This window comes from Meleagris gallopavo, chromosome Z (genome assembly GCF_905368555.1).
Source record: "Meleagris gallopavo chromosome Z, MGAL_WU_HG_1.1, whole genome shotgun sequence".
Lineage (NCBI taxonomy): Eukaryota > Metazoa > Chordata > Aves > Galliformes > Phasianidae > Meleagris > Meleagris gallopavo.
The window spans coordinates 60749379-60774367 of record NC_139435.1 but is presented as its reverse complement, the minus strand read 5'-3'; the positions used below and the strand labels follow the sequence as shown (position 1 = coordinate 60774367).

The following is a 24989-nucleotide window of genomic DNA, read 5'->3' as shown; positions in this document are numbered from 1 at the left end:
GATCTTTTTAATAGGAGCAAAATCTCTGCTATTAGTTCCAGACCAGTGTATTTCTCATTCACAGTGCTTTAGTGCATAACTTATAAATCTTTCCTCATCATCCTATATTACTTTTTCAAACCAAGACTAATATCAAGCAAGACAGGGTGAATGAAAGTCAATGAAGGTCGACTAGACAATCAGATATTAAAGATTCTTCGAAGAACACTACTGTGATCTATAAAAAAATTAGCTGTAAATTTCTGTATCCTCACTGACTACGGACTTTTTAATAGAACTCAGTGTATTTTCTTTGGTAATGTGTTTTTAGATTATTAGTCCAATCTTCTTATATAGTATGTCTGAATGACAGTTGAAACTCTGAAATGCTTGATAGGTTGCAGAAGCCATATTTATAATACATGTTTCACCTGTCCTGTCTCCTGAGTAATAAAGAGGACTCTGAGGAAACTGTAGCATACAATTACATATTGCATTATGAATAGAGTTAAGATTGCATAATTATCGCATATATGCTATTGCTGAGCATTTTTTATTTTTATTTTTCAACTGTCACTGATCATGCATTGTGTAGAGCAAGTCATCTCTGGGGAAGTTAAAACAGTGAAAGAGATTACCATTCCTGGGACAGTAAAAATAGTCAGCTGGCCTGCATGTTTTGAGTTTAGATATGAAATCTCAAACGTATATCAGTGCTAGACGCTGCAGATAATAACGTAGCAGTGAATCTAACTAAACAAAATGACAACTAGTCATAGTTTTCCATCATAGATTCTTTTTTTTTTTTTTTTTTAGCTTTTAATTTAACTTTGTTATTTCTGTTTCAGATCTGTCTTAAACTTACCTACTTTTTTCTCCCCTGTGAAAGCATGTCTATTGAAAAATACCGTTTCTATTTACAAAACCTGGCTTAGACGGAAGATATTCATAGGTACTGGCATAATTGAGAATGCTGGTTGTGATACTGCAGTACTGATTAGGAAATTTTTGCAGTGTTTCCCATGTTTTTAGAACTGTATAAGAATACTGACGGATAGGATTCAAGCATCAGTTACTTTTCCTGAACTGCAGGTCAGCATGTTTGACTACAGTCCTATGCATTTGTTTACCAAGAAAGTATAAGCTAGTTTATGTTCTCAGTCACCTTCAAAAAGGAGGACAGGGATAGTGAGAATTATGTTTTTTAGCTCCTTCATCAGATACTTTGTTTGAGAAAGTTATCCTTAGATTTTTTTTTTGTCTAGTTGAACACAGAGTGAAGAAAGGCATGGAACTGTGTCGGGGGAGGGTCAGCAGGCAGGGGTTACTCACCAGAGTAGTGAGCATGGAACAGGCTGCCCAGGGCAGTGGGTATGGCTCCAAGTGCCAGAGTTCTGAGAGCATTTGGATGGATGTGGGTGTTCTTAGGTGTAGGGTTTGGATTTTGGGTGGTTCTATGTGGAGGCGGGGGTTGGACTCAGTGATCCTTGTGGGTCCCTTCCAAGTCGGGATATAGTATGATTCTGTGATTCTGTGAAACCATTGTTCTTGTGAAACTGCAAGTGTATATGTATATAGATATGTACAGAAACATGTATGTTTGTTTTTCCTTCCACTTAACTGCTGTCTTCAGTGAGGGAATTTTATGATGGGTAACTAATGAAACACAGTATCTGGTGATCTCCTTTACAGACTGTCTCACTGAGAATCGTGATATTAAAATACAAATTGCTATAAATGACTCTGGGTCTGAAAAAGACGGAAAATATTCATAGGTACTGGCATAATTGAGAATGCTGGTTGTGATATTGCAGTACTGACTAGGAAATTTTTACAATGTTTCCCATTAAAACTTGAAGTCACGTCCTACAGATCTGGTGCATTTATAAGCTGACAGCAAAACATGGTGTCTGCTTAAAGACATCAGTAGGTTCAATGCACAACTATTTCATTTCTAAATAAAGATTTAAGAACAGAAATTGCCATTTGCAGTAGCAAAATGCATGACAAAAGTTGTGAATTCTCCTAGAGGAAATGTAAGGCATATTCAGATTGACATGTTGTAAATAATTTTTTCTAAACTACGAAGATCATGGGACAGTGTATGGGGCTGCTGAATCATAGATACACACCATCTGTATATCCATTGATTAAACAGACAGGAATGGTAATGAGTAATGAAGTAAAAATCTTTTTCTGACCAAATAGATCCTGATTACCTAACAAGCACTGGACTTGTCTAGTCTGTATGCTGTTTAATACTTATGATCAGCTGTCACCAGTTTTTGTCAAGACTATTTACTTTTTTAGGATGCTGAAAATTCCATACAATTAATAAAAAGTATTTTAAGATGCTGGTTGTAACTTTATTATTGGCAGTCAAAGCATCATTTTCAAAATCTTCAGCACCCAAATGGCAGCTATATGAAATAAACTATTTATTATTTATTATTAAACCTTTAATTTCTCTATTATATTAGCCATATTGATTGTCCATGAATATGCCTTCTAGCCAGGGCAAACCTGTCTGAAGCAGAGAATGATACTGTAATCCTCTCTAAATATAGTAGATTAAGTCCATAACATGTTTTTTCTCCTGAAGAGCAAAGGGTTTAGGTTATGTTCTGTAGAAAAGCTAGTGTTGGTATATTCTGTTTTTCTAATGTTAATTTAAATGTTGCTTTTTTTTTTTTAACCTCTTGTAGTTAGGAAAATCATATTTGATTTTAGGTGCTATTTGTCACAGGTTTCTAGTAGTCAAAATCTTCAAAATTCCCAGATAGCGTGACAGTCCTTAGATGAGAAAACTGTGCAAAGATGAAAATATAAGATCAAGACATTGTCAGATCAAAATGAAAGAAGAAATTTCTTATTACATTTTTGTTTTTTTTTTAATGTGAGTTTGTAGACTGTAGGCATAGGTTAATACAGAAAAAAACATGGCCAGTGCCCATTTCACTGTTGATTCTGTTTAACTGGCCCTTTTTTCCTTTCCTTTTGGTCTGTTTTCAGGTTTGTAAATATCTAACTCCTGAGGTCTTGCCTTTCATTTGTAGTTGGGTGATGTGTAACTAGAAAACTGTTTATTCATTGAGAAACTGTTGCTTTGAGAAACTATGTTAGACCTATATAAACTGGACCCAGTAACCTTATATCAGAATAGCTTAAATGTGTTATTGTGTCTATAATCTTGTTGGTCTCCTTTATCTCTGGGCTGTCTCTTCAAAAATTGCCTTGTCAGAGTCTTACCAAGGTCACTGTATGCTGCCAGCATGAGCTTAAGTGACATGTTAGCCAAGCAAGTTGGAACTGTGGATAAATGTGATACATCACACAATAAGAATACTGTTTGCATGTATGTGTTCACCTGAGGCTGAGTTACAGACTTGATATTTCAAGATTTCTTTTGCTTCTGAGTTCTCTGATGACAAGAATATGTTCTTGTATATCCATAATGTCCTCAAGCATTCAAGGCTTAAGATTCCAGATACAGTGGGACATTCCAATACAGTTTTGCTGGACAGTACAGTTTTTATCTGAAAGTCAAAATAGAGTTTTATACTACTGTCATTTGCATTGGGAATTTACACTGCTCAGAAAAGAAAAAAAAATACAACTTGCTTAAAGAAAAATAAGGAGATGTCTTAAGCATATCCATTTTACATCCTTCACAAACTTGGCAAATAGTTCTCCTTTGGGTATACCTGCAAAACATTGCATTAATTTGTGTATCATAGTTATTAGACAAAATAAATGGTTGAGAAATTCATTTAAATCACAATAATAAAGTAGGTAAAATCTCCATTTAATGGGTAAATGACACTGATATAAAACAATGTCTTTGTTTCAGTAACATTGTCTATAAAGGGGTTGGAAACTTAGGATCTGTCTGAGTTCAAATTTTTGCTGAAGAAATGATGCATGGCAATGTTCAGCATGATTCTCTAGGATGACAATCAAATTTGTTAGTATTTTGATGTCTATGTATAATTTATGGGAATAGTGGATAGAATAGTCTCTTGGGTTATCTGCAGATAAGCAGAATGAATTTCAGTTGCCATCATTCTTTCTTCTATTTTTCCTTCTCCTACAAGATGATGATATCCCTCTTTCATCATCCCTTTTCTTCTATCCTTCTACACATATGTATGCACATCTAACATTTTCTTCCAAACATAAAATAAATAGCAGAAGTGATAACATGAATAAAACTATTAATGAGGATCTTGCCAGAGTTACAGGGAAAATAGATTATATTATGTAAGTACTCATATCACCTATTCAACTATACCTGTGTATCTTTTCTGCAGGTGACAGATCAGTCAGTGAAAGCATTTGCTGAGCACTGTCCTGAGCTGCAGTATGTTGGTTTCATGGGCTGCTCCGTTACATCTAAAGGAGTAATTCACCTCACTAATGTAAGTATCATAGCTGCTTTTATTTTTCTCATTAGCGTTTCTGACTGTTGCCAAACAATAGGTATCGACCAGGGTCATGCTGCCAGGGATAGAAACATGACATGATAAATTAAGTTTGTATTATTTGAACAAATGTTTGGATTTCCTTTTGTTTAAAAACAAAGGCAAAAACACAAAAACAAACAAACTGGAAAAACATATTTACTAGCAGTGTTCCCTAGGGGATGGTAGTGGGTCTGGTCTTGTTCAGTATCTTCACTGACAATGAGGGGATAGTGTCCACCCCCAGCAAGTACACCGATGAAACAAAGCTGGGAGCATGGCTGATACACCTGAAGGCTGTGCTGCCATTCAGCAAGACCTGGACAGGCTGGAGAGTTGGGCAGTGAGAAATCAGATGAGGTATAACAAAAGCAGGTGTAGAATCTTGTACCTGGGAAGGAATAACAACATGTATCAGTACAGGTTGGGGCATGACCTGCTAGAGAGAAGCGCTGTGGAGAAGGACCTGAGGGCTCTGGTGGATGACAGGTTGGCCATGACCCAGCAATGTGCCCTGGTGTCCAAGAAGGCCAATGGGACCCTGGAGTGCACTTAGAGGAGCGTGGCAAGGAAGGATCCTCCTCCTCTACTCTGCCCTGGTGAGGCCTCACCTAGAGTACTGTATCCAGCGGGGACAGAACAAGTGAAAACGGCCATAAACCGAGCATAGGAAATTCCACACCAATATGTGAAGGAACTTCTTCACTGTGAGGGTTATGGAGCGCTGGAACAGGCTGCCAAGGGTGGTTGTGGATTCTCCTTCTCTAGAGATATTCAAGACCCACCTGGATACCTACCTGCATGGCCTGATGGCCTGCTGTAGGAAGCCTGCTTTGCAGGGGAATTGGAATCGATGATTTCTAGAGGTCTCTTCCAAACTCTTACAATTCTGTGATTCTTTGATATTCAAGGGATGGTACTTTCTCTCAGAATTAACCATGCTGTATAGTAAAATGTTTTTTAAAATTGCCTAGTTATACTAGACTTTATTGCTAACACTACAAAAATTCTTGAACTGGAAGTACATGATTCTGAGTGCAAGAGATTTAGATAATCCTTTCACTGCAACAATATATCCCCTGTGTACACATTTTGTATATATTCACATCTATATTATAGTTTAGTGTGAGAATTATAATTTATTTCCTTTTTTCAGTTCTTACATAATAGGAGTGATGTGTAGGAGAACTTTTTTTGTGTAAACCTGCAAAGATTAGTGAAAGTGTTCAATAAAATGAATTACTTGGATGAGGTGATAAACAGCCTATTAATTAAAATTCCCAGCTGAAAGTAAATTGAGAAATCATGTAAAAATAAAGGAGATCAGAAAATGCACCTTTGACAAAGAAGTTAGTATTTAAAAGAACTATTGGTATTTATAGCTAAGAATTTAAAAAATTGAAATAGTGGAGGAGAAAATAGAACCTACTAATAGAATCACAGAATCATTTGAGTTTCAAAGGACCTTAGTCCAGCTCCCATGCGGTGGACATCTACAGCTTGGTCAGGTTCCTCAGACTGTCCAGTCTGAATGCCTCCAAGGATGGGGTATCCATCTCCTCACTGGGCAACTGTTGCAGTGCTTCATTATCTTTATGATAAAGAACTTCTTATATCCAGTCTAAATTTCCCCTATTATAACTGGTAAACATGTCTGTAGAAATGGGAATTCAATATAACCAAGTTCTGGTAAGCAATGAACACAACAGTTCAGTTGGAAAGAACCTACAAAGACCATCTAGTTCAACTGACCACTTCAGCTCTAACCAAAGAAAGCATTTTACCAATAGCATTGTCCAAATGAATACAGACAGGCATGGGACATCAACCGCTTCTCTAGGAAGCCTATTTCTGTGGCTAACCACCCTCATGGTGAAGAAATTAATCCCTGTGTCCAGTCCAAACGTCCCCTGGTGCAGTTTTTTTTTCCCATCCTGCAATCAGCTCCCGGGGGCAGAGCTTGGCCTGAGCCTTCTGCTTGCCTCCTCAGGAGCAGCAGAAAGCAGTAAGGTCACCTCACTGATGTGATGTGATCTGTAAGGCTCACTAAGTGTGTTTTTAACATACAAGTGACATTCAGTGCATGATAGTAGTGTGGGTGGGTTTCTTTCTCTTATTTTGTTTTCTAATATTTGTTGATACTTTAAGGTGAGATCCTTATAAAAACACTTGCATTATAGGCAAGGGTTTTGATATCTCATACTGCAGGAAAAAGAGTGGGTAAGGAGATCTTTCCCATCATAGTGTGAGACTAGCAAAATTAGCACTGGAATTCTGAAACTACTGAGAAGTGGTATCTTGTTAAACTTGCTGTAGTGACATTGATGGTTGTTTCCATGCACCTCTTCCAGATGACTTGTTTCACTCATAGTACAGCAGGCAGTTTTAAGTAGAACTCTGAATTGCACTGAAGCATCTGGCACTAGCACACATTTCATTTCTACAGTTTTTGTTTGGAGGAAATAACCACTATCAGGGAATGACAACAAATATCTGTGGAACAATAGCTTTATCTTAAACTGCTGTGTCTGTCTTTTCCAGAATTAATCTGTTAATGACCCATTTTTTGTTGTTTTTTTTTGTCTAAATAGTGTGCATTTCTTACCATCAGTTCATAAATGGTTTTAAATGGTCATAAATGGTCATACTAACCCGTATTCTAAGAGAACGTGGAATCTGTTCTTAGCTCTGATTGGCCTGTGAATGTGTCCTGCAAGGCTGTGTAGAGCAAATACTCTTCTGTTCTTCTTCCTGTGTGCAAACCAGAGATAACAGTGCTGGCCACCGTTGTAAAATTCCTTTGAGACTGACAGATGTATAGGAATTGAGTGGTTTATTATTACTGTATTTTCCCTTTAGTAATGTTAGCTCCTCTTTGAAAATACTGACACTCAGATATTCTGCATTACAGTGCTGCTTAATCACAAAGCTTTTTAAATATCTATTCATGGAATATAGTAGTGAAAGCATTCTATGTTTTAGAAAAGAGGAAACATTCAATATTTCTTTTCAATATTTTTGTTCCTCATCATAGTGATATTAAAAATAATTTTTTATCTGTTATAATTCTAGCACTTCTTTTCTTTGAAGTTAGTACAAGTTACAGAAAATATACGCCAAGTAAATTATGTAGATGTGTAGATGCTTACTGGGCAAGTGGAGAAGCACTGCATACTGCATACACAGAGGGAGAGGGAAGAAAGGAAGGAACGTGTTTTTTCAGTTCAGACTGTTGGACTCTCAGCTGTAACCAGGGGTTTGTTCTGATGACTTCAGTAAGTTCAGATTTATAGACCAAATATTGAGGAGTTATTCAGAACTGACATTATTCTCTTGATAGATTTTTAATTTTATCATCTACACGTGGCTAGACTGATTGTGCAAGAGCCTTTTCTAAACTGAAGTACTGTGTGCTCCCTTTCTTCAGTTCCTGATATATTTTCACGTAAAATACACTGACTTGTCCTTTTTTATGGTAATATTTCAGCATAGTTTCTACTCTTAAAGTCTTATTCCCCCCTAACATAATTTTTCCTCTTTGTCTAGGTCTAGAGAATTTTTTATTTTCTTTTAAACAATTAGTAAAACAGGCTCTATTTCATGAGGAGGCATGTAGTTTATTTGAACCTGCTTGCATTTGGTAAAATGTCCTTTTAAATGTTAGTCTTCCAATCATGGGAAAAGTTCCCTAAGATTTCTGAATATAATGATTCTGAGAGATTCTTTCTGGGGCTTGCCTTCATTCTGAAAATGTGGCAGTCCTATATAAGAGACCCTTTGTCAGCAGTTTATGGGCTGATTTGTCCCAGTTCCATGAATAGGGCGGTGGAGGGACTCACGGATCCATACCCTGGAAAGGGGTAAGGAAAAAGGATAGAGAGATGGGCCCAAAGCAAAACAGAAGCAACCATCTGAGGAGAAATAAATTTACAAAATAAGATGCAGGAATGCAAATAACAGGTGACAGGATGAGGGGAGATGGTCTCAAGTTGCGCCAGGGTAAGTTTAGGTTGGATATTAGGATACACTTCTTTACAGAAAGGATTGTTAAGCACTGGAATAGACTCCTCAGGAAGGTGGTTGAGTCACCATCCCTGGATGTGTTTAAAAACCATTAGAATCTAGTGCTCAGGGACATGATTTAGCAGAGGGTTGTTCAGTTAGAGTAGAATGGTTAGGTCATGGTTAGACTTGATGGTCTTTTAAGGTTTTTTCCAACCTGAGTGATTCTATGATTCTGTAATACAATATAATTAAAATTGAAGGTAATAAAACAAATAAAATGAGAGAGAGTGTCTGAAAGCTGAAGGCCTTACTCTAATGCTGAGGCGAGACATGTGGTTGGGACGGGCAGAAGGGAGGAGAGCCCAGTCCTGTCACCCTGCCAGGGATTTTCTCTCTTCTCTGAACGCAAAGTCCTCTGGGGTATGTAGTTCTTCTGCTCTTCTGGGACAGGTACCCAGACTGGAGCATTATCTCTTTAAGTCCCAGTGCGCTATGTGATTTGTGATGTGTAATACTGATAACCAAAAATCATAAAATCATGACAACCTTTTTAAATCATGTAAATCTAAACCTGACCTTTCTAGTACATGAAGTTAACAGTGTCCTTCCCAAGAGATTCTTTTCATCATTTATAAGAGTTTGATTCTTGTAACCACAGTTTTTTGTGTTTAAAAAAAAAAAAAAAGCAGAACAGACATTGGAGAGAATGTTGATTGCATGATTTGAAAGAGCTTCAGTACTCCTTGGGCGTATGAAAATTTCCAAAACAAAAATGGTTCATTAGGTGTACTTGAGAGCAAATAATGTAAATCATGATTCAGTGATAATGCGTTTTAACAGCAGCTATTATTTCTAGTTTATAAATTCCAACTTTTATATCTCAGGTACTATATATGCAGTTTAAGTGTGCATGCAAGTAGTGTTTTCTGCTGCTTTACAGTGGGCTTCACCCATTGAAAGGAAGGTGGTATACTTATTTTCTGTAGTTTAATTTGTGAAAGTATGCATGCAAGAATTTGAAAAACTTGAATAATTATTATTATCATTCAGGTTGGAAGAATAGCACCATGAATACAAATGTCTTTTACTTTCCTGTTGTGCTAATAACAAAGCAAAACATAACAAAAAAGGAATATATTGAATAAATGTTTCCTTAAGTAATATATCTTTTAAATGCCCCCTTTTAATTAAAAAAATTTTTACAACTCTGTATAGCCTTCAAAACCAAGTTATTTTTTGTCTCCTGTAAGTTGTGAAATTCAGCCATGCTTTCAACACAGTTTTTGAACATGTATTCCTTATTTAAGCATTTCTGATTTAAACTCAGTCCTCTGCAGTTTTTTTTTAAGGAATTAAATGTCATGAATGTGCAGAACATTAAATCAGTCTATTGTAAAATAGTTTCTTCCATAACTATTGAATCATTTTCTAGTTTTTTAAGCCATATATGATTACTATTTCATGAAATTTTGTATCTCGATAATATGGTTCTGTTACTTCAGTTTATTCTTAAATCAAAATTAATGTATGTACCTTTTTAAAAAATGGTTTATAGATTCTATTGACGTAATGATAAAAAAGAAAATTAAAAGAAAAAAAAACATGACAGTAACTTAAATTCTTTTTATGGTTGCTCGTTTTTTACTTCCTGTGATCCTACATATCCTTTGGAGGGTTTAAATCAGAGACCATTTTATTCCCTGATGATATATATACACAGAGAAAGTCAAGTAAATTAAGCTTAATTAGCAGAAGATGTGAATTTTAAGCTCATTAAGTCCATAAGTATTTCCTTCAGAAATAATTTGGCTGTAGTTCTGAAGAGGATCGATCTTATATGAATTGTTTTAGTTTTAAGGAATCGTATCTTCAGAGGAATTATGTGCGTGGGGAAAAAATTACAAACTCATTTTATTTGTAGTTCCTTACAGTAACAGCTAAATATTTACAGAAGTAGATGAGTTTACACTGAAAAACAACCTGTAATCCAATTTTTACTATCCAGAGCATATGAAATAGATCCTAAATTTTCACTGATTCAGTTCAAGCATTCTGTCTCTCATTCTTGTTCTTGATTTGCATTCGACATATTTTAGTTCCACTAATGGAAATATTATGAATTACAAACTTGGTAGCATTCTAACACAGAACTACCAATATAATCTCTGAATCTTTAAATGTATGAACTTCCATAAAATTTAATTTATATTAAGCAACAAACAAGTATTCAAGAAAAGTGCCACTATAGCTTAAAATATTTAATGTCCAAAAGTAGTAATTTCTTAAAAATATATATATATTTTTTTAAATTTAATTTCAAGCATCTGAAACTCTGGTTTTCAAATTTCCTTTGCCTCAAGCCATTTTGTGATATAAGTTGTTCTGCTTCATTTGTTATTCATGGTGCAACAACTTCTATGAATTTTCACAAGCAATCTCCTCATAAATCCTTTATGTACTGGGCTGTCAATTGTCTGACAATTTGTGAAACTGAGGGGAGGGTAGCAACATCCTGTTCCCTCCTGGTCTCATTCGTCTGTCCAGACTCATGATAAAATCTGAACATTCTTACACTATTTCATACAATTTTAGCACAGAGTTCTGAGTCAAAATTCAGGATAATAGAAAAACTGTTATGTATGTAGCAAATAAACTTCGTTTAACTTCTCTTCTTTTCCCTTAATTCTGCATTTTATTTTTCATTTCATATTTTTAAGCCCGCTATCTGCGTTGTCAAATTAAATACAAGGCATTTTGTTTGCTAGAGTTGAGCTTAGATTCTGTTCATGGAGAGCATTCTTTGTAGAGCTATAGAAGTAAGAGTTGGAGAAAAATGTAAAAAAAACATATTTAAAAGAATGGCCCTAACATTTTGTGATAAAATGATACTTCTGTATGAAGAAAATCTGTTTTGAATTGGGGGTAGGGGGTGTGAAGAAAAACTTCTATCTGTTGTCCTAACACTGAGTAGTCAAGTAACAGAATATACTTTTCTGTGGAAAAAATGTTGATCAAAACCATGCTTCATCTCAGGATTTATGCATTTGAGGCTCAAATGTCCCAACTATCCAAAATGTTAGCTTCAGAGAAGTTAAGTTGTTTAATACTGAACTAGTTTTAGATGTGAGAGACAAAGGTAGCTATAAAGTATATGCAACTGCTCTTGCCTATGACAGGAAAAAAAAAATAGGTAGAAGCTACTTTTAAAATGCTATTAATTTGGTCACTCACTCACAGTTAGATTTCACATAGTTTTTGAGTCTAGCCATGTAAAGCTAGAATATTTTTTTTCCTGGGGAATAACAAGTTCTTTCTGCTGCGTTCATCATTGCCTCAAATAGGTAGATCCTCTGATTTAAAATCATGTTAGGTGCTTTTTTAAAAAGAACTGATTTTTCATACATTAAGTAGTCTCTCTTTTAAGTTCATGGTCTTTTCTCTCTAAGTAATTTCAGTGACAAAGACTTAGAAGAACTGTTACCCACTCTTTATGTTGTCTTAAAACAAATTTTGTTTATGTATCAGGATTATGTTTTTCTCAGAGGGAACATCCTCAACTTCTATTTGAGGACTCTTTGAGGTAAACATTTGCATAATGTCACAGAGTGTATCTACTGCTGAAATGCCCACTAGGTCTATTTCGTATGCTAAAAAGTCGGCTGTTTGATGTAAAATGGTTCTCTAGTTACTTTGGTGGACATGGGTTTAGGACGTTTGACTTTGATTCACATTTCTATAACAGTCTGCAAATCTAATGATAATCAATGTATTTGTGCCTCATTTCCTTGTTTTATAAATAGAGAATAAGGCATTAAATAATTTAAAGCAAGATAAGCATAGAGGTAGATAGAAATCATGGGGAACATGCTGAAATTTTAATCACTGCAAGAATCTTACAAACTAGAACTTAGTAAAGATATCCTGCTGCAATCATACGCACATTACATTACTCTTGACTTTCTGTGAGTTGGGGTAGTCAGCACTGATGTATTTTATGCAGAATCATTACGGGGGAACAGAAACAAGCTGTTCCATCTCAACTGTGTGTTGATATTTATAGAATCTTTGCCCGAAGTTGAGAAATCTTTAACACATTGCTTCTGATATACAAAACATGTGCAATGATTTTTCAGATTTTGTCCATGCAGTTGCAAAATAAAAACGATAGAGTGATTTCTACATTTCAGGAAGCGTGTTTGAGTCATTAATTTGTATCAGAACTTCACATAGGGATCCAAGCATGTCATAGGCATTGAACAAGTTATTGACAACATAGTGCAAAAGCTGAATTGTCTCACATGAATGAAGGTGAGGATAACTGAAGTTGCCTTGTGCTTCTCCTTTTCGTAACTTAGGGAGAAAAATGACAGGTTGCTTGTGGGGGATGCATAGAAGATGTGCACAGAAGATACTGCCCTCACAGGAAATTTAGAATTATGCATATAGTGCAGGGCCTACAAGATCTGTCCGCTTTACCAACACTATCAGTCATATGCCTTTCTCTCTATCCAGCAATTAAGAAACAGAAGTGCAGTGGGACTGCAACAAGGAACTCAGCAGTACCTTTTAATACTGGGAATATTTTTCTCCTATTTCCTCTAAAAATGGCCTGCAGTTGTCTCTCAGAGGTCAGGCTCCATAATTTTATGCTTGTTCAGCAGAATTACTGGAAGCAATATGTGGTTTATCTTCAAATTTTAGAAAGTGTTAAAAACTTTTGTGAAAATACCAGTTTCCATGGAAGACTACCTACGTTTTGTTTTTTTTTTTTCCTTAAATATATTGACTTAATTATTAACTACTGAAGTGGACCAGTTATATGATCTCAGTTGTATGCCTTTACTTAATCAAATCCTTAGTGACCTAAATTACTGAATAGGATTATTTTCTCTCTCTTACAGTGAAGGTAAATTTCATTAAGTGTCAGTATTACCTAATGCAATTATTTTTTCCAGAGTATAACAGAGATTATTTCAGACAGCTTATAAAGCGAACACCAGTTGGAAGTTATTATGATTAAACTGATCTATTGTTTAAGGATGCTACAAAAATCATTATAAATTTCCTTCTATGAATCCATAGCTCAGGAAGGTAGTAAGAACATTCTGTCTGCTTTTGAAGGACATTATACTGGTTATAGTAGTAACAAATCAGGTTAATTGGTGCATAAATATTAAATCATCTTGTTCTGCAACTCTGATCTTTTTTTGTTTGGAGTATCAAAGTTATTATTGATGACTGTACAGATAAGACTAACGTATATATTTTTTATTTTTCACGTAGTGAGATTTACACAGTCTGAAAACCTTGGACTGTCAAGTCTTTAATCACGTGCACTTCAGTATTTGAGCACAAATGTCACAAATGTGCTGTCTTGCCTTTCTTTACTGCCCTTCCTTTCTTTAATTAAATGAGTTGATATGCCACTTTGGTGTCTTACACCCTATACAGAAAATGAGGAGGGATGCCGAGACCTTTCACTATGTGGACTGGACCATGAACAAGAGATTCTTGATGTCACAGAGTGACTGTGAGCTTGTCTGAATACCAAATGTGAGAGTAGTTTTTAGATGCTTAAGTTATGTCAGATAAATCTCTGTTTTGTGGGGGCTTTTTTTGTTTTTCCTTTTTTGTGGAAAATACATCAATTTCACTTTTCTTGACTACTTTGCGTAAGTACGTGATTAAAAAACTTTCAAAAGTTTTTATAACCATTATTTATGTGAATAAATTTTCTATATGAATGTTTTATTTATTTCTGTCATATTTGTCTCAACAGCTAAGAAATCTTTCTAGCCTGGATCTGCGTCATATCACAGAACTGGATAATGAAACAGTGATGGAAATAGTAAAGAGATGCAAAAACCTTAATTCGCTCAATCTGTGTCTGAACTGGATCATTAATGACAGGTAACTTCAATATAAGATCTAATATTAGTATAAAGCAAAATCAACTAGTTGTATTAGTTGAGAATACTTCTTCATGCCTTCGGGATTGGAGGAGATGAGTTAAACCAACCGTTTTTTGAGTTGTTCTTGTTTGGTGTGAGTAAACCATCTAAACGTACCTTATAGTGCTCTTATGTGTTCTTGTTGTGGAAAGTATGCTTATAATTGGATGGCATCCCTAATTGGCTGTTTGCTAGATTACATGAGAATGTGCTCTTTAACATGCATGATTGAAATGTACATTTACTATGAATCTTTCCGTAAGTGGAGAGCATTTAAACAGATTTAAACATATGTGAACAAGGAAGCGTATTTTTGTCTATGTAAGGAAAAATAAATTGCTTGAGAGTTAAGTAATCAAACTTATATTTGTTTAGAAAGCATAAAATCCTTTACCTTTTGGCAAATAAAGCAGAATGAGACTGAAGGGATAATTGGGATATTAATGAAGTCTTTTCCTTCTGACCAGTATGCACTACATCAAGGAGAACAGGAAAGAATGCTTAGAATGACTTTTCTTCTGTATTGCTGTGGACTTTTTCATACATATGCTCTTTCAAGTCTTTAAGAATGTACTCAAGTGAAAATAAGCTTAAACTTTGACAGAAATATGATGTTCTAAAATTAGTAAAATATAAATGTGTTGAATATGAAGTACCATTGAATTTTTACTACTGCTCCTCTTTCTTAGCTTATTAGGCTGGTTTTGGGTTGTTTGTTTACGTATTACTTGGGGTACGGGTAAGGATGCCCTTACTTTGGCATTGAAAGCACTTAATTGCCCTATGTCTTTATAGGGCCATATTTGATGAGAAAAACTACTGTACTGGAAAACTTTAGAATAATTAAAAAAAAAAAAAATACTTAGGTGAAAAATGTAAATTTAAAAGATGGGGGTTTTTAAGGTTATCATTGTTTGGAGTAGTATACCTTACTGCAAGAACATTTTGAGTAGAATGGTCTGCTTGGTATTATCCAAAGTGATTCTTTTCAAACTGTTCTGAAGATTATTACTGAACTAGAGTATGAAGTGCGTCTTTTACCTGTGTGCATATAACTCTAAAACTTCATGCCGAGTAGAGTTATGAAATTTAACAAGAAAAGGAAACTGTTTCCATCACTGACAGATATTCTGCACTTGTGAACTTTTCGATCATTGACTTTTGTCTCTGTAGTTGTTTTAATTTTGCTTCTTATTACACAGGTACATTTTCAAAACTTAAACAGTAAGTATGAGATGGCTACAGATTTAATTTAGCTATTCAAATTATCTTCCAGCTAAAACAAACAGAGAAAATATAGAAAATAATGAACACTTTCATTAAATTTTATTGAAAGGTAGTTGTTCAATAGTTTAAGAATTTTTCCCATTTTACAATTAGCTTGAAACACTGATATATATTAAATCATTTCCCCCAGTCTCCACAACTGCTGAATTAAAAGATATTGAAAACAATTTGAAGGGAATGTGATACAGCAATAGTCTTTAACCAACATGGAGATACATTCAGCAGAGTATTATTAGTGTATTTACTCTGAAGAGTCGGGTGAATATTCAGAAACTCAAAGAACTGTTCAGGTATTTACCAGATAAAAATCTAAAGTAGCGTAAGCTCAGTTAGTTTGCTAATGATTGAAGGCATGATGAACTTGTTTGTTTTGTTTTTTTATATGATAGCAGGCCATTGCTCCTAGTTAGAAGGGATGTCAGAGGGTTTTTCTATCTTTGAGACGACTTTCTGATTATTGTATCCAGCACACACAATATAGTACCAGTCTAAGATATACCAGACTCATGATATTAAAAAAGAGAATGGAATTAGTTTTCCTCTTTTTTTCCCTTAACACATTATCAACTCAGCTTATTGTCTTCTACTGAAATTTTTTTACAAACTTACGAAGACACTTTAATTCTCTCTACAGAGAAGATTGTTGGGTTTTTAAATTTAAAAAAAAAACAAACAAACATTTGAGGCTTTGTTTGTTTACTTCCTTTAAAGCCAAGGAAAACTGTTTTTCTTCATTCCTTTGTGCAGAACCTTGACTGAAATAAAACCAGAAAGTTCTCTTGTAGTAGAATAGTGATAGATTTTACAGCTGAAGTAAATCTCTGATTTTAAAACTTCACTTTAGATTTCTTTATTGTTTCCAGAATTCCATAAACATTCTTTCTACAAGCAAGGCTACGGCCCCAGAATATTTATTGCATTCTCTTACACATGACACAGTGTTTTATTAGATTCTGTGATCATTACAATTCTTGTTAAGTAACTGAAAGGAATCAAAACTTTCAAGAGTGCAAGACCTCTGCATGGCAAGCACAGAATTTTGGTTCTGTGGGAATTAGCAAGAACTATTATTTCTGTGTTTTGATTGAAGCTATTTTTGTTTTTAAAAGTGTATGTCTGCAAGGCATTTGTAGGGCAGTAAAAAAATAGTTTCTTTTTACATAAAGCAAAAAATATATTCAGTTGAAGTAGTCTTGACATTCATTTTAAAAGTTAAAGAAAATAAGTCTCCTATAATAACTTGTAAAACAGTGTCTTAAAAGTTGAGAGTTAAAAAAGATCTTAGAAAGTTCAGTTAATCTAACATAGCGGTTACTCTTGCATGTATATAGCTGCCTCAGGAGTTTTATATACTAAATATATCGAAGTACATCTTATATATTTTATATGCTAATTATACATCATAGAAATATTGCCATTTCTTCTTTCAAACCCAAACCTGTAAATTCTTTCAGTATGCAGATGACTTATCTTCAAGTCTTTATATTGCAGAGGAGTAAAACTGAGATCGACGAACATGATGATTCCTCTGAGGCTTGATTTCAAATAAACATATTACTTTGAAGTTTTCTTAATGGTCATTGCATTTGTTCTTGCAAATTTGAATGGATAAAGCAATATCAATTCAAATGGCATCTAGAAATAGAGCCCTAAGATTGAGCAAAGCATAACATAACATATTGCATAGTTTTTCAGAGGTATGTGATTTTTATCATAGCACCTTCCTGATCTTTGAGCACAGATGGTTAACGTGAATTTGATCTTCTTATACCAGTGCTCTTAAAAAATGCTGTTGTCTTGTGGAACTTCTATGAAATAGCACTATAGATAAATGAGAGTAAATGGCACAAAGGTACAGTCTCCTTGTGCTGGTTAGGATCTGTTGGTGAGATTTCTTGTTGGAGTCTAAAGAGGATGAACTCAGAAATGCAGACCTTTGACAAGTTTAGTAGTCAGGAAGCCAAGATATAGATGAAATGTGGAAGAAACATAGTAAATGATTGGAAGCTGGAATGTAAACCCGACAATGAAAGTGTGCAGCAGTGGAGTCAGGAAAAATGAGCATTTTCTACTTTGAAGCATCTCCATGTGCTTTCTTCAGTTGGATCACTAAAACAGACTCATTTTCTCAGAACTGAGCATTGCATTTGTTGGCAGAGAGCATATGGGGTTTTCCACACTGCTGCTTACCAGACTAAATTATTCATATGGTCTTCCATGTGCTAGAGGACTGTTTAAAAATTTTGTGATGACTGCTTACGTAAGTTAATGTGAATTGATGAAGGCATGAAAAGCTGTGGAAGTATTTGGTCTGATCTAGATGTGTAGTGGGTAGAGGACACAGTGCTGAAGATGCTTTGAGCAGATTATCACTTGCTAAGGTTAGTCCCAAAGTTGCTGTCTTGTGTGGATGCTCCAGCATTTCATTAGCAGAGATGAATATAAAAAAAATAGGTCAGTTCTTACAGTTTATTTTCAATAAAATGCAAGTTTAATGAATGCTAGAATTATTTTCCAGTCCAAAAACTGCTAAAGTGGAAACCTGCTCCAGGAGCACTGATACTTATTTCTGTATTTTTGAGTAATCTGGTCTTGGTGTATAGAGAAGATTTCCAGAAGAGAAGCTGTATTTTTGTATTATATATGTCATAAATCATTGAAAATGAACTGTAGCATTTTTTAATTCTAATTTTATTTAATCTTTTAAGCATTATCTGAAAGGTGGTCTCCTTTGAGTCCTCTGCATAATTATCAGGTGGTTATAGTCAGGTACATTAAAAACTTAGACTCCATTAAAAGTTATAAAATATGCCACCTATTTTGAATGTCATGCTTTGTAACTACATACGTAAAGTGAAACAAATTTCTTTACAAAAGTATTATGTAAAATGATGTGACGGCAATTATCAGATGTTTAAATTTCAAAATACAGTACTGAAGTTGGACAAAAATACTTGGCATACTTAAGTGAATATTCTGCATTAAATTCTGATTTTTTTTATGGTTGAATATTATTTATTTATGTTTGTTTATTTATTTTTAGTGATTATGGAAAAAAAAACAGATGAAAAAATTTCAGTCTTTATACTGGGTTAAACTTGTCTGGCTGCCAGATATCCACTCAACTACTCTCTGTCTCCCTCTTCAACAAGTCAGGGAAAAAATAAGGTGAGGGTCAGATAAAGACGTGGAGATCACTTGCCGATTACTGTCAGAGACAGTACGGATTCAGTACGGAACAGATTCAACTTGGGAAACATTTATGGCCAATTAAAAATAGCAAAGGATAGCAAGAGGAAAAGAAAGACAAAGCTAAAGGCACTTTCCCCCATACTCCTCATCTTCCCAGTTTCAACTTAGTTTCTTAATTCCCCACTCTTCTTTGCCCTCCTCGCTGTATGGTGCAGAAGGATGGTAAACAGAGGCAGTTCATAGTGCATTGCCTCTGCCACCTCTTCCTCCTCCTGCCTGAGGCCCATCCCAGTGTCCCTTCATTGATACTAATGCTTTGGTACATTGTTGTGAAACCAGTACTTGAAGAAGTCAAAGAAAGATCTGCAGAGTATTTTATTATTGCATTTACGTTGACCAAGCATTTTGTTTAAACAAATGAAGGGGAAAATACTGTTAAAGAAAAGTGCATTTGGAGAAGGAGTATCTTTGTAGATTGAGTCAGTAGAGATACTGGGGTACATTAGCATTTTTTTATCTATAATATATTTGATAGCATCCCTGTCAAACCTTGTTCTAACAGGTAGGAAAAGCACGAGAAATATCAATTACCCATGTTCCCTCATTTTCCGTATTTGTATAATCTGATGAAAGTGGAGTTCCAATTAAACATAATAACATTGAAACAGTTTTAAAACAAACAATAGCAAAACAAAACAAAACCAAAAAAAACAAACAACTATCCACACAGACTTATTGTTTTTTTTTAAATTATTTTTAAGTAGATACAGTAATATTCCACTGTTAAGGTCAATATTTTTCATCAGTAGAATAGTTAAGTAAAAGGTATTTACTATAGTACCAGGTCACAAATCAGTAAGAGAACAGCTGAAATATTCACAAGGAGTACATGCACATCTCTAAGCAAAAGTTGCCTTTCAGTTGCTATACTGCCTCTTCTGCTGCTTGTTTCAGGTTATTTGGCAGATGACTTGCTTTTAGTCCCTGTCTTCTATTATCGCTTCAGTTTAGGTATTTTACAATAACTTTCATTTGAGTTATGTTCAAGAGCATTTACTTTTAAGAGTTTTTCAATACTGACATAGTACCTGATTTAATCGTGATAAAATGTTTAAGTTAAATGTTTGATAAACTAAAAACAATATTGTTTGATCAGCTATCTATCTCTACTATTTCATTCTGCCATAAATAATTGCAGTTTCACTGATGTGGCAGATATCCTTGTCTAACAGACAAGCAACTATGCAGCTGTTCTCTCACTCTTCTTCCTCAGCAAGACTTGAGGGAAAATAGAGGGGGAAAAAAAATGGGATGAGAAAGCTTGTGGACTGAAATAAAGGCAGGGAGATCACCTATTCAGGACAAAGAAGCCTTAATTTTGGGAAAAGAAATTTAATTTATTGCTAGTTAAATAGATTCAGGTATTAAGGATCAAAACAGCAAAGATTATCATCTTTCCTGCTTCTTTTTTGGGCTCAGTTTCATTCCTTTTCTTCTTAATTCTCTGCCACCCTCAGCAGTGCTGGGGGATGAGGAAGAGAGATGTTACAAGCAGCATTTGTCCTCTTTTCCACTGTGTTCCTCTTTTCCTCTCTCCCACAGAGGTGTGGGCCACATTTATTTTACAAGCACCATATGCCCAATGGAGCTCCTCTGCAGGCTGTGGTGTGAATACCTGCTTGCTTTAGTGCTAGGGTATATTCCCATCTCTTTTCCACCACCAGTGCCTCTTGGTATTCCCACTGTTGTTTGTACCCTTCACATCCCACCTTTTGTAACAGAGAACCTCAACAGCCTCCTGACAGCACTGGGTCACCCACACCCAGTGCACCACTTTTCATTGCGCAGCTAGTAGCCAGTTGCTAGGGGTCAGGTTTAGAAGCAGATTTTCTGGAAGATACTCTGTGTTTCATCATACTATTGGGGTAATACTGCTGCTGCAGTATATCCAATGGTAAACTTGGGACTTGTCACTCATACCTTCTTTAAATAACATAATATCTTGTATAATTTATTTTTCGCCCTCATTATGCAATACTTTGTGAAGATGGCGTCTTACTGTGCTCAGTAATGCAGCATGAAATTCCCACTGGAATTAGCACAGGCTGCACATTTGTGCTGTTCTGTATAACCTTGCTTTAAGCATTGAGTTACTTTGCAATCCAGCCTCCAAGCGACTTGAAAAAAAAAAAAAAAAAGACCTGGAGCATCTCAGCAACTGTCTGCAAGATCTGAGAGAAGTACTAACTCCTCTCAGCTTTTAGTTAAATGCCCAGAACCCACTTTAAAACTACTTCTGAAACAGTTCCTTTGGCGTTGCTGTCAAATAAAAGACTTTTTACGTAGATGAAATGAATCATTTTCATACTCTCTGCAAAAATTAATCAGTGATAAAAATCAGAATGTGTTTTCTTTAATTAAGCTTAACTGTGTATTTATTAAGTTTTTAGCCTGCCAGTTCTACTTCTGCATTGACTTGTTTTAGAATAAATAGCTTTTTAAGAAACACTGTGAGGTGGAAATGAATGTTACCAAAAATAATAAAATTTCCAATATGTTGTCAAGATTTTACACTGTTTTATGATTCTTAAAGTACATCAAAAGTGGAGAAAATAGTCTAATGTTGTCACACTGCTGAAGTATATGATAAATGAAGCACTATTTCTGTAAATAGTGAAAATATGAGGAAAGTGATTAAGTCTGACAATCCTCATGCAAGAAACTTGAGATGATAAATATCTCCTGTAATTAGTTATTAATCTAGTGCAGGGGACTTAACATCAACCTTAACAATTTTATGAATCGTGGCATAAAAGAATTTTTGGAAGATAGGTGTACGTGTGTTAAGCCAAAGGAGAAACTGCTTACACTTAGTTGCTGATAATTAGAAATGGCAGACTTGACACAAATGTGGCTCAACTGCTTTCTATATGACATACCTTACAAAAATTAAGAAAGTGCATGGAGGCATGGAAATGATAGTGTGTTATAAAACCGAGTCCATCATGAGAACTGGGAAAAAAAATTATATATATATACACAGAGGATATGTATATATATCATTTTTGTATCATTTTCTGTAGACAAAATATTTGCGATGGTATAATTTGAAGTAGTATAACAAAATAAAAAATCCAATTTACTGATGCTCAGATGGGCAGATGTAGTCCTTATTACAGTTATTGTTGCATTCTGAGGATACAACTTATACTTTATAGTACCTGGGGGAGGAAAAAAAAAAAGAGAAAAAGGGATAGCTGTCCTCATGATTTACTGTAGTGACTACGTTGTTTAGAGTCCATCAGCATATCTATTAAAAATATTTTTGAAAGGTGGATAATCATCTTCTAAAATTTCCTCTGGAGTACTTATTGTATGGGATATAAGGTCAAAATTAAGATATTTTTAAAATTTTTGATTTTTATAGATGAACATAAAATCGATGTTGTTGGTGGGAACATGCCGAATATAAGCAGGCAGTGAGTCAGATGCTATATGCTAATTACCTTTGATCCTGATCAGTTTAACTCATTGATCACCCCTTTTTCTTTCATTATAGTCAAAGAAGACTGATTAATGCTGATTTTTCTGTGATTTTAGATGTAGTTGCAGATGATAGCTTTGTTTTTTAGTTCAAGATTAATTAACAAGTGATGAATTTGAAGGGTTTACTCTTTTGGAGATGAGAAATTAAAGTACTTTTGAAAAGTTGTAGTGAGCTTGAAGAGGATGATGATGAAATTGAACTTGAGCTGATGAGTGATTGAATGGCTGGTTCTAATGTAGGAAGTAATAATGCAATGAGAAAAATAAGTGGTAACATAACCTGAAAGTGGTGATCAGGGTGATGCATATGGAGTGTAGACAGTGAACACTGAGTGACTTGTGTCTGGATTGGAGTCTGACTGGTTTCTCTCTGTAGCCCGTGATTGACGATCTGGTTTTCCCTATCAGAAATACACTAAAGTGATCTCAAACTTCGTTCAGTCTATTCATCTAGATTTTTATCATATGGAGTGAAAGAGAAATTGCTGTATGCACATTTGTGTGCTGAAAGGAGGTGGGACTCAGCCAATTTCTACATCTAATCTTGTACAAGGGAGGGGCAGAACATTTCAGTTTTAATGCATGCAGAACAGACAGAAAACACACTGCTCATTGTTAAATTATTAAGCTTGAAATTTTTTACTGGCAACCATTTTTACAATCTGTAGACCATTTTCTGGCCTAAGGCCACACAGCAATTGCTGTATCCTGTTTTGAGCTATCCAGTGCAGGAGAAGTGTGGATGGACTGGTGAGAGTCCCATGAAGATCCAGTGATGATAAAGAGCTGAAATATCCCTCCAGTGAGGAAAGGCTGAGACAGCTGGGGCTGTTCAGCCTGGATAAGCTCAAGTAGGATCTCAGCAGTGCATACAAATAAATGAAGGGAGCACGCAAAGATGGTGGAGCCAGGCTCTGTTCAGTAATGCCCAGGGTCAGGTCAGGAGGCATCAGGCACATATTGGAGCACAGAAGTTTCCCTCAGCATCAGGAAGCTGCTCTGTACTGTGCCAGTAATGGAGCACTGATATAGGTTCTCCAGAGAGGTTGTGTGGTCTCTTCCTTGGAGATCTCCAAAAGCCACCTGCATGTGCTTTGGGTGTCTTGCTGGAACAGCCATGTTTAACAGGTGAGCAGTAGAGGTCAGAGACCTGATCTCAGCAGTTTTGTGATTCGTCTGCTAGCACTTGCTGTTAGATGCTGCTCATTTGTTCAGTTAAGAATGCTGAAGGTAGAATAGGTGAGTTTACTTTTTTCCTTCTGGCTCCTGACTTTTAATCAAATATAACCTAAGACCATTGCTGAGTGTAAGATATCATTATGAGTATTCAGTACAGTGAAAGGTCAGAAGAACTGGTTTCTGTTTTTATTCTTCTCCTGTTTTCCTTCTACCAACTATTTCCTTCTTTGCCGTATTTCTTGTCTTTTCTGTTCATCTGATTTAGATTTCAACTAATAGATTAAAAGTAAGTAACTTAACTAATTAACAGCTTTTAGCGGACTAATGCGAATCATTTAGTGGGACAGGTAAGAGCAGTGCCAGAAGTTTTGCAGTGGAGCAGATTTGCCAGGTCCCAGTTAATCCAGGCTGCATAACTAAAGCGAGATGATTGCAAGCATTGCTTCCATACCATCTTCAGTTTCTAAAAATTATATATTTTTTTTCAAGATAGCTAATATAAATCATCTAAAAAACTGTTGGAAAAACATTTCTTTGCTATAAATTTTCCATTTTTTTTTCCTCTAATGGGACATTAGAATACATCACACTCAGTTGCTTATTTTTCAGATATTCATTGTTTTCTCAGTGAGTTTAAACATTTTTAAAGGTGGTTGTTGGCACTGACACAATCACTCAGTATATCTGAAGAAAATTTCTTATGTTTCTATGTGTTTAGTTCTACACAGATGCCCTCATTTTACTCTCTTTTTAGTTCCCTAAAATATTCTTCTGTTTCTGTTGTGAAAAGAGATCATGTTATCTCTTGAGACATTGTTATAGCAACTTGGATTTACCAAGATCTGCTAGGATGTTATTAGTATAGGCTGTTTTTCAAGCTCTGTGATGAAGCATATAAGTCTCTAGAGTAAAGGAGAAGTTGTCCTAATAAAGAGAGAAATATATTCTGGAGAAACCTCACTGCCATAATGCTTCCCTAGCTTCTTTCAGAGGAGTGAAAGCTACAGTAAACTATTAAACTATTTGGGAAACTGTTCAAATCATCTCTGGTTTGCAATGGTCTTACACAGCAAAAGTAAAATAAATGATTTTTTTTTTCTGTTCACTTTTGGGACAACGTTATTCGCAAATACAAGTTACAAATCATTAATTACAAAATAATTCCATTCCTATATAATGAACAAATGTACTTTTAAATGAATGTTCTATATAAGTCAGGAACACTACAAGCAATACATAGCACATCTGACATCACGCACAAGTTCTTTTTTGTTAAAATAGACTTTATACTTGTTTATCTGAGGTTAGTGAAGTTAATGTTTCAGAACAGTTTGATATGTTTTCCATTTTTTTTCCCTCATTTTACTTCTCTTTAGTTAATTTTCTTTCA

General features: G+C 35.1%; 1 protein-coding gene across 3 annotated transcripts in view; it reads left to right on the top strand.

Annotated features, from left to right (window-relative positions):
- FBXL17 (F-box and leucine rich repeat protein 17) overlaps positions 1–24989 on the top strand; it is a 278017-nt gene that overhangs the window by 82616 nt on the left and 170412 nt on the right. For all 3 annotated transcript variants that reach the window (XM_085214418.1, XM_085214419.1, XM_085214420.1), the window contains exons 5-6: positions 4290–4397; positions 14224–14354. In XM_085214418.1, coding sequence (XP_085070544.1) covers positions 4290–4397; positions 14224–14354 — 239 coding nt within the window. The remainder of the gene's footprint in view (positions 1–4289; positions 4398–14223; positions 14355–24989) is intronic.